The sequence below is a fragment of the Psittacula echo genome, assembly GCF_963264785.1.
Source record: "Psittacula echo genome assembly, chromosome: 5".
Lineage (NCBI taxonomy): Eukaryota > Metazoa > Chordata > Aves > Psittaciformes > Psittacidae > Psittacula > Psittacula echo.
This window is the reverse complement of record NC_137739.1, coordinates 2,912,720-2,923,240: the sequence shown is the minus strand read 5'-3', so window position 1 is coordinate 2,923,240 and position 10,521 is coordinate 2,912,720. Positions and strand designations below refer to the sequence as shown.

Genomic DNA, 10,521 nt, shown 5'->3' with positions numbered 1-10,521 from the left:
CTTTTCTCCCTTTGGTTTTCTCACTGCTGCCCAGGGCTATCCCAGAGGCCTGGCTTTGATTTTGCTGCCTTTGTTCCCTCAGCCCTGGCACAGGACAGGGCAGTGCCATGCTCGGGGCTTTCACAGTGGCCTTCCTGCCTTTGGGATTGACCCATCCTTTCGCTGGGATCTAAGCTTTAACCAGAGCCTGTGGGATGGCAGCTGCAGCATGGGGGAGCGATGTGGAAAGCATCCAGAAAGATGGGGATGAAGGGGATGGGATGTTGGGCTGGGCTGGAGGGCACCGAGCCTGGTTCCATTGATGCCAGAGGGCACAGTGTGATTGTTGCATCCCTAAGCCACCAGCAGGTATGGGAATACACCTGAATAACACCCCGTATAGACCGCAGAAGGTGCTGAGACGTTGTTGGTGTTGGTGTGAGGAAGTGAGGCCGAGCTGGTGCTGATCCACAGGCAGAGCCGCTGGCAAAGGAGCACATTGTGGCACAAGAGTGGCAGGAGGACACATAGGAACACACTCACATCATCCCTGGAGCCCTTTGTGGCTGACCTAACCCAGGCTCCCAAATCTCAGACCACTCCAAAACACACTCGTCTTCATCCCAGCACCTCCATCCCACTGGTGCTGGGGATGGGCAGGATGCGTGCCCCCACCACCACCACTCAGCCCTTCATTAGTCCCCACAAGGCACTCAGCTGCCTCTGGAGATCAAATCAGTGACCCAGGTGCTTCCCTGCACCTAATGCAAGCTGGGGTAGGAGATGGGGAGCTTTACTAATAGACGTCTGCTGGTGGGAGCAGACAGCTTCCAGATGGTACCACACTGGGGTAGGGGGGTTGGCTGGGGCCGGGGGGGCTGCGGGAGGCAGCAGCAGGCAGGGTGAGTTGAAATGGCTGTTTCTTGCAGCAGAGCCCTGTGGTTCTGGCCCTCCTCACTGCTGCTTCCAGTCATTAGCACAGTCATTAATAAGGGATGGTGATAAGTGGGGTGTTGGGAGGGGGTTGTAGCATCCTGGTGTGTCTGGGGAGGGTGATAGAGGCCGGGTGTGTGGACACAGAGCACCAGGGCTGGGGGACCTGTGACAAGCAGGAAGGCAGGGAGGGAGTTGTTTGCCCTGGGGTGGGCAGCAGAGATGGGGAAGGGTCCCATCAGCAGGGCTGGCAGTTGCACCCCAGCCATCCCCCTGCTCGCAGGCACTGTGCTGGGAAGCAGGGCGATGCAGCAAGGAGATGTGATAGAGGATGAGGCAGAGAGATGCAAGGTGAGGTGATGCAGTGCCAAGTGATGTGATGTGGGGCGATGCAGAGCAATGTGAGGTGATGCAAAGCCAGCTGCTGTGATCTAGGGCGATACAGGGCGGTGCAGTGCAAGGTGATGTGATGCAGGGTGACGCGATGTGATGCAGTGCAAGGGGATGTGATGGGATGCAATGCAGGGCAATGTGATGTAGGGCAATACAGGGCGATGAGATGCGAGGCAATGCAATGCAATGCAATGGATGAGATGTGATGCAGGGAGATGAAATGCAAGGTGATGTGAACCCAAACCATTCTGTGATTGTATGCGCGGCAATGCAATGCAAGGTGCTGTGATGCAGGGTGATGAATGCAGGGCAATGCAATGCAAAGCAACATGGTGCAGGGAGATAAATTGCAAGGCAGCACAATGCAGGGCAATGAATGCAGGGTGATGAATGTGGGGTGATGAATGTAGGGCAGTGCAATGCAAGGCAACACAATGCAGGGTGATTAAATACAAGGCAATGCAATGAAAGGTGATGAATGGAGGGTGATGCAATGCAAGGCAACAAGATGCAAGGAGATGAAGGGCACTGTGCTGCTGGATGATGCGAGGTGATGCAGGGCAATGTAGGGCGATGTGATGTGATGCAGGGCAATGCAAGGCAATGCAGGGTGATGGGATATGATGCAGGGCAATGTGATGCAGGGCTATGCAAGGTGATGAAGGGCTATGCAAGGTAATGCAGGGTGATGTGAGGCAATGCAGGGTGATGTGATGCAAGGGCAAATGTGATGCACAGCAATGCAAGGTGATGCAATGCAGGGCAATGCAATGCAGGGCAATGCAGGGTGATGCAGGGTGATGCAAGGCGACGCAGGGCAGTGTAAGGCGACGCAGGGCAAGGTGATGCAGGGCAGCGTGAGGTGATGCAGCAGGGGTGCGGCTGTGCCCCGGCGGTGAAGGCGCTGCCCCTGGGCCCGGCGCGGTGGCGATGATGCTTCATTTGAATTCTGGCCTCTCTCTCTTCGCAGATAACGAGCCCGCGCCATGCAGTCCTTTCGAGAAAGGTGTGGTTTCCATGGCAACCAGCAGAGCTACCAGCCGACTTCACAAGATACATCACGCCTGGAGAATTACAGGCATCAAAGTCAGGCAGGGCCGAACTGCGAGCGGCAGAGGCTGGTGGCGAAGGAGTACTACAGTCAGCAGCAACTGCCGTACTCGGGCTACGAGAACAGCGCTGTGGAGAAATACCACCGGGGAAACAAGCAATTAGCAGGGCAGCAGCTGCAAGGCAGGCCGGCCTTTTCCAATTACGCCGTGCAGGAGAACAGCCCTTACCCTGCCCGCTATTCGGGGGACGAGAGCCTGCAGGCGTGGGGTGGCCAACCGCAGGCGCTGCCCGGCGGCGTGGCCAAGTATGAGGACAGCCTGATGAAGAAGACGGCGGCGTTGGCGGGCGGGCGGCCGTACCATGAGCCGGCAGCCACCTCGCTGCCCTTCCGGACTCACTTCCAGCAGCAGCAGCAGCAGCAGCAGCCGCCCGCGCTCCCCTACCCCAAGCTGCAGCGGCAGAAGCTGCCCAACGATGTCTCCTCGCCCATGCCCTTCTCGCAGAGCCCGCACTTCGGGCAGCACTCGCAGTCCTTCCCTGCTTCCTCCACCTACTCCTCGGTGCCGGGGGGCAGCCAGCCCGCACACTCCTATAAGAGCTGCACGGCTCCCTCGGGGCAGCCGCCGCTGGAGCGGCCCCTGGGCAGCGCCGCCAGCCTGGCCCCTGGTCCCCGGGTGCCCAACCTGCACGGTTACCAGCCCAACCGCATCGGCTACGAGCAGCCGCCGCAGCCGCCGCCACAGCCGCCGCAGCCGCCGCCACAGCCTCCGCAGCCTCCGCAGCCTCCGCAGCCACCGCAGCCCTTGCAGGGGCGGCACCATGCCCCTGAGACCCTCCACTACCAAAACCTGGCCAAGTACCAACATTACAACCAGCCCGGCCAGACCTATTGCCAGGGCGATGCGCCGCCGGTCCGGACGCCGGAGCAGTACTACCAGACCTTCAGCCCCAGCGCCAGCCACTCGCCGGCTCGCTCCGTCGGCAGGTCCCCGTCCTACAGCTCCACTCCTTCCCCGCTGATGCCCAACCTGGAGAACTTCCAGTACAGCCAGCAGCCGCTGAGCGCCGGCGCCTTCCCGGCTGGCATCGCTGACCACAGCCACTTCATGCCGCTGCTGAACCCTTCTCCCACCGATGGGACGAGCCCCGATGCTCAATCTGGGAACTGTAAGAACATGCAGAAGGAGAAGCTGCCCGAAAACCTGCTGTCGGACCTGAGCCTGCAGAGCCTGACGGCGCTCACCTCCCAAGTGGAGAACATCTCCAACACCGTCCAGCAGTTGCTGCTCTCCAAAGCGGCCGTGCCACAGAAAAAGGGCATCAAGACGCCGGCGAGGACCCCGGAGCAGCTCAAGGGGCAGCACTGCAGTCCTGAGAGCAGCACCTACTCGGCGGAGCAGGTGGGGACCCCACTGTCTGACCCACTGAGCACCCCTCAGTCTGTCCACGCTGAGGCCCAGGACGCTGACTATCTCAGTGGGTCGGAGGATCAGTTGGAGAGGAGCTTCTTGTACTGTAACCAGAACCGCAGCCCTGCCCGCGTCAACAGCAACTCCAAGGCGAAGCCCGAGTCCGTGTCCACGTGCTCTGTGACCTCCCCGGATGACATGTCCACCAAATCGGATGATTCCTTCCAGAGCATCCACGCCAGCCTGCCCCTGGAGTCCTTCACCAAGTACGTGACCAACGAGCGGGACTGTCCCCGGCTGCTCCTCAGCGCCCTGTCCCAAGAGGAGCTGGCTTCCGAGATCATCGTCCTGCAGGATGCCATCAACGAGAAGGCGGATAAAGCCTGGGCCAACTTGCCCATGCTCAACAAGGAGGCCACCAAGTCCCCCTTCCAGCTGGAGAACCACCGGCCCTGCCTGGACTCCATGGTGAAGGGCGCCTGGCCCAGCCAGGGTGACTCCAGCACGCTCACTGAGCCCCTTAAGATGGACAAGGCTTCGGGAGCCAACGCGGGGAAGGAATTCGGTGAGGAGGTGTACGAGGGTCCGCAGGTAGAGTTCACAGCGACCGAAACCAAGGACTCGTTGAAGGATGCTGCTCCACTTGCTTTCAACTCCAAACCCAACATCCCTGCGGCGACGTCGAGCGCGGGAGCCCCCGGCTATAGCTGCTACTCAAACACCACTGCCAACTCGGTGGGGTCTGAGAACACCATGGAGAACTTCGAGTGGCCGGAGGAGAGCCTGGGTGATGCGTGCCTGCGGTGGAAGGAGCTGCAAGCCACCGAGCTCCCCAAGGCCTTGTTCCCCAATAAACTGGTGGGGTCCTGCAAGGAGAAAAAAAATGCCTGTGGCTTGGATCTGTGTGATGGAGAGCAGCCGGCCAAGAGCGAGCCGGACAGGGACTATGGTCAGCAGGAGGAGGAGGAGGAGACGCTGACCTACGATGAAGCAGCGAAGGCGGACAGCGAGAGGTGGCTGCAGGACACCCGGCACTGCTGCTCGGCCGGGGACTTCAGTGAGATCCCCATCATCTCCTCGCCGGAGCTGAAGGAGTCGGACCTGGAGGCAGAGGAGTACTCGTCGCTGTGCGAGCTGGCGGGCTCGGAGCAGAAGTCGGTGGCATACGATGCCTCGCCACCCAAGCCCCCCGAGGTGCCTGCGGTGCTGTCCTCCAGCGAGGTGCCCGTGTCCGCCGAGGAGACCGTGAGCACGGTGGAGAAGGAGAACGCGGCTCCTGCTGCACGTCTGTCCGGTCAGTCCGTCATCCTGCTGGGCCCCGCTGTGGGCACAGAGACCAAGGTGAAGAGCTGGTTCAAGTCCTCCCTGCCGCACATCCAGCCTGAGGAGGAGAGCAGCGCGGGGGACACATCCCACCTGCAGGCGGCTGATGCTGAATCCACCCCATCGGTCGCAGTGAAGCAGCAGCTCAGCCCTGAAAACACATTGGGGAAGACAGAGCCCGTCTCACGGGGCAAAAGCCTCCGCAACAAGAGGGTCCATTGCCGGCTGCCGGAGGGGGACAGCGCGGGCAGTGCTGTGCTGAGCCCCTTTGATGATGGGCCAGCAACCGGTGGCATGGCCAGCGCTTGCCTCGGACCAGACAGCCAAGCAGAGGTACCAAGCAAGAGCACCCACAGCCAGACCCCCCGGTTCCCAGCCGAGGGCTTGCCAGCGCGCATGTGCACCCGTTCCTTCACTGCCCTCGCCGAGCCCCGCGCCCCAGCCCCATTGGAAGGGCTGAAAGCCCCCATGCACCAGGAGAAGCTGGGCAAGAAGCCGGCTTGCGGCGCGAAGCAGCGGGTGGCCTTCAAAGCCAGGAAGCGCAGCAGCCGGCCGGCCCCCAAAGTGGTCCAGAGCACCGGGGACACCACGCTGCTGGTGCCCGGCTTGGTGATGGCGGAGGAGGTGGTGGGGCCGACGCCGTTAGAGGGGGATGCGGTGGATGGCGGGGAGAGGGACCAGCGGTCGATGATCCTGCGCTCGCGGACCAAGGCGCAGGAGGTGTTTTACACCAAGAGGCAGCGCGGCAAGCGGGCGGCCGATGTGCGGCTCAAGAACTGCAAGGTGCCCAAGAAGCTCATCTCCAACAACCACCTCCCGCCCGCGTTCAAGCTGGCGGCCCCGGGCAGCCCGCATAAGGAGGGCAAGGTGGGTGCCCGGATGAAGCTGCCCAAAGCGGGGCCGGGCGTCGGGGGCAAGTTGTCCGAGCGGCCCCTGCACTCGCTGAAGAGGAAATCCACCTTCATGTCCCCCATCCCTGCCAAGAAGAGGAACCTGGTCCTGCGGAGCAACAGCGGTGGCGTGAAGGAGGAGAAGCCGGAGGCCCCCCCCAGCCTCTTCAAGAAGATGCCGGTGGCCAAGAAGGTGAAAACCAAGCTGCCCCCCAAGACCTCCGGTGAAGCCATCCCAAAGCCCCCTCCTCCAAAGGAGGCCCCTGATGTCTGTATCAAGATCACGTCGCGGGCGGCCTTCCAGGAGGCCACCAAGACCAAAGTGCTGCCTCCCCGCAAGGGCCGTGGCCTCAAGCTGGAGGCCATCGTGCAGAAGATCACCTCTCCCAACCTGAAGAAGTTCTCCTGCAAGCCGGTGGTGGCGGCGGCCACAGCCTACGGCACCTCATTGAGCCCTATGGAGCGGGTGAAGCACAGTGGGGTGGCCGGTGATGCGCGGTTGCCCAAGCCGGTGGCGGCACAGAAGGCACCGGCTGTGCCGGGGGCAGAGCAGCTCTGCCGCAACCCCAATGGGCGAGCGCCCAAGGGGAAGCTGGGTGGTGGGAAGAAGCTCTCTGCTGATAACTGCCATGGCGAGGCGTGCGCGCCGGCACCGGCGGCTCAGCCCGGCTCCACCGTGGTGGCCAAGAGCTTGGGGCTGCTGCCCAAGAAGAGGAACCGCAAGGGCAAAGCGGCGGCGCTGGGCATAGCCAAGGCGCCCTTGGTGCCCACGCTGTGCCCGCTGCGTGCGGGCGGCGGGGAGGAGGCACCGCGCGAGGGCAAGAAACCAAAGAGCGAGGAGAAGGAGATGGGTGAGGGCTCCCCCGAGGGACGCGCCGCGGCCGGACCCGCACGGGGACCGAAGCCACGGGCCAACCACTCCAACTACAACGGCTACTCCAAGCGGCAGCGCAAGCGCCTGGGTCACGGCAAAGCCAAGGCGGTGCCGGCGCGGTGCAAGAGCCGCGGCAAGCGGCAGCGGCAGCCCCAGCAAGCCCCGTTGGTGCATCCCGCCGAGCCCGAGATCCGGCTCAAGTACATCTCCTGCAAGCGGCTGCGTGCGGACAGCCGTGCTCCCCCCTTTGCTCCCTATGTCCGTGTGGAGCGGCGCGGCGAGTTCACCACCGCCTGCACCGTCATCAACACCCCCGGCGAGGAAGCACGGCTGCAACGGGGACCGGCCGGGCCGGCGCCGCTGCCGCGGGCAGCGCTGCCTGCCTCCTCCACCATGCACATGGGGCCGGTGGTGTCGAAGGCGCTGAGCGCTGCCTGCTTGGTGTGCTGCTTGTGCCGCAACCCCGCCAACTATAAGGACCTGGGGGACCTCTGCGGGCCCTACTACCCCGAGGACTGCCTGCCCAAGAAGAAGTCGCGGCTGAAGGAGAAGGCGCGCGTGGATGAGGATGCTGTCGCTGCCGAGCGGGCATCCCGAGGGATGGAGGGCGGCTGCGGTGCCGGCACAAAGGCGGCGCGGCCGGAGGGTGGTGCCGAGGCGGGCAAGCAGAGCTCGGTGCGCTCCAGCCCGCGGGGCATGTTCCGTAGGCTGCAGAGCTGCTACTGCTGTGACGAGAGGACAGAGGGCGAGGAGGCGGCCGAAAAGCCCCGGCGGCACGAATGTCACAAGGCCGAGTCCCCGCCGCAGGAGCCGGTGGGAGACACGCAGGAGCATTGGCTGCACGAGGCTTGTGCCGTATGGACCGCTGGGGTTTTCCTGGTGGCGGGGAAGCTCTACGGGCTGCAGGAGGCTGTCAAGGCGGCTGCCGACCTGGTAAGAGCTCGCCTGCCTGCCCGGTGTGGTGCCGCCCCGGCCGCCTTCAGCTGGAGCTGGTCCCACCACGATGGAGTACATAGGGTTGGCCCCGACCGGTTGGTTTGGGAGGGGAAGTGGGTGTTCGGGCACCGCTGGCTTCCCGTGGGATTTGTGCTGCTGCGTCTCTGAACACCCCCTTTTAGGCATAGAAATGTGCTGGTGGTGGTATGGTGTGGGAGGGTGACAGGACATCCCCAGCACCATGAGGATGCTGAGCCCGATGGATCTCATCCCCCAGCCCAGTCATGTGTTGCATGGGGGTGGCTTGGATGCAGCGTTGCAAAGGCAGGATGGGAGGTGAAAATGGGCACGATGTGGCCCGATGCCACAGTGATGGGCAGCAGGGGAAGGGGACAGGCACTCTGCAGAGCCTGGGGTCTCCAGCAAGCCCCGCAGTACCTGTTTTGGGGCTGGCTGTATTCCCAGGCCTCTGTGTTCACAGCATGGCTCTCTGGAGGCTGCTGAGTGCTCCCATCCCTGCAGCATCCACTGGGGATGGGGCAGGAGATGGGGGACACCGTGAACCGGGCACATCCCCATGTCCATGCCCCATAGAGGATGGCTGAGGGCTCGGTGCCATCCAGAGGAGTGGTACCGTGAGTAGAAACCTTGTGTGGCTGAGTGAGAGGCACAGCATCACCCGTGGTGCGCTGGCACGGGAGGAAGGATGCTGTGGGGCGGGAGGCGCAGGAATGCTCCGGGATGCTCCTGGGCTCTGATGGGCTCTCTCTGTCTCTCCACATCTTTCCCTCCCTGCTCCGAACCCCCGGGTGCGTTTAAAGAAGTGCTCGAGCTGCCAGCAAGCGGGAGCCACCGTGGGCTGCTGCCAGAAGGGGTGTCCCCACACCTACCACTACGCGTGTGCCGTCGACACAGGTGAGCCCATGCGGGGACAGGGGCATGGGGTCCCCTGGCAATCTCTGCAGTGCTCAAGCCCAACCGAGGCCATAGAATCAGCGAGTGGTTTGGGTTGGAAGGGACCTTAGAGCTGATCCAGTTCCAACCCTTACCTAAGAGCTCATCTCAGTCTCCCCTGTTCTGGCAGGTTAAAGCCATTCCCCTTGTCCTGTCCCTACAGGCCCTTGTCCAAAACCCCTCTTCCAGGCTTCCTGTAGCCCCTTTAGGCACTGGGAGACTGTTCGGATGGGATTGCTGGGATGGCAATGCCTCCTGCACCAACAATGCTGGCTGGTGTCCCGAGTTTGTCTGGCCTCAGTTGACCCCTTCATTCAGGGGATGTTGAATCAGTGTCCCCTTCATTCAAGCACTGTGGCTGGGGCACACAGTGACAGGGAGGTCATGGGCTGGGGAGGACCCTGTGTCCCCATCGCTTGGGGACATCCATCGTGCAGCACAGAGACTCCCTGACCCGACCTTCTCCTTTCTTCGCAGGTTGCTTCTTAACTGAAGAGAGCTTCTCTCTGAAATGTCCCAAACACAAGGTAAGTCCAGAGCCCCCTCTGTGCCCCCCCCCCCCCCAATACTCTGCAGCCACCCTGGGGTGCAAGCACCCACCTTTGGACCACGGTCCCATGGGGACACCGTGCTCAGTGTCAACCCCATGTACCAATGGGAACCGCGGTCCTGGGGTTACCAAGCTACCAGGGGACAGGTGATGGGGATGCCAGTTTCGGGACCCCCAACTATGCTCGGGGGGGGGGGGTATCCCACTTCCCTAAGCACTGACGAGTGGGTGAGAGTGGACCGCATGCATGGGAGCCCCATTCTTCTCGGGGGGGCAGGGTGGCCGCTGATGGGGACGGGACCCCCCCATACCCATCCATGGGGACCACCGGGCTGACACCCCCCTTCTCCCCGCAGAGGCAGCCGGTGTAGCGCCCCGCGGGCACCCGCCCCGGCCGCCAGCGAGGGACCGGCGGAGGAGGCAGCGCCGGGGGAGCGGGGCCGGGATGCACTGGGCAGTACCGGGCTGTACCGGACTAGACCGGGCTATACCGGGATGTACTGGGATGTACCCGGCCGTACCGGGCTATACCGGGCCGTACCGGGCAGAACCAGGCTATACGGGGCTGTACCTGCCTATACTGGGCTGTACCGGGCCGTACCGGGCTATACGGGGCAGCACCGGGCTATACTGGGCTGTATCGGGCCGTACCGGGCTATACGGGGCTGTACCGGGTATGCGCAGCGCTGCCGCCCCGTTCCCCCCCACAGCCCGTTCCGAGCGGGCTGAGCCAGCGCCGGGTTTTCCCCCTCGCCGGGCCCCGGCAAAACCCGGCCTGGCCGTAGGGGATCCGGAACGGGATCCCCCGGCCCGCGATCGCTGCACAGGGGGGAGGGGGGAGGGATGGGAGGAGAAAAGGGGGGTACAAAGGGGGGGTCCCGGCGATGTTGTCTTACTGTGGGGCCGCCGGGCTCCGCTGTGGGTCCCGGCACCCCATAATTCACACTGATCTGATCTGAGATGTTGCCTTCAGCAAACCTCACGGTGTCTGTCTGTATATACGTGCGGAGAAAAAGAGTCAAAAATAGACAAAAAAAAAAGACAAAAAAAAAAAGGACAAAAACCGATAAAAAAGGATAAAAAAAAATAGAGACAAACCAACGGCCTGCTGTTTGAAACACCACTCTGCTTTGTCCGTTCCCTTCCTCCATCTCCTGTCTGTCCCAAACCATCCCTGGGTACCAGACCCTGTGTTGAGGTGATGGGCGCATGGCTTGGGCTGGGGGG

The 10,521-nt window shown here is 62.7% G+C and overlaps 1 protein-coding gene across 1 annotated transcript; it reads left to right on the top strand.

The window, feature by feature from the left end:
• Nucleotides 1–2,291: 2,291 nt before the first annotated feature.
• Nucleotides 2,292–9,665, top strand: RAI1 (retinoic acid induced 1; the record flags this gene model as incomplete). The annotated part of the gene is made up of 4 exons (XM_080620216.1): nucleotides 2,292–7,787; nucleotides 8,612–8,705; nucleotides 9,222–9,271; nucleotides 9,651–9,665. 4 exons carry the CDS (start codon nucleotides 2,292–2,294, stop codon nucleotides 9,663–9,665), a joined length of 5,655 nt encoding a protein of 1,884 aa, XP_080476342.1.
• Between the last annotated feature and the right edge of the window lie 856 nt (nucleotides 9,666–10,521).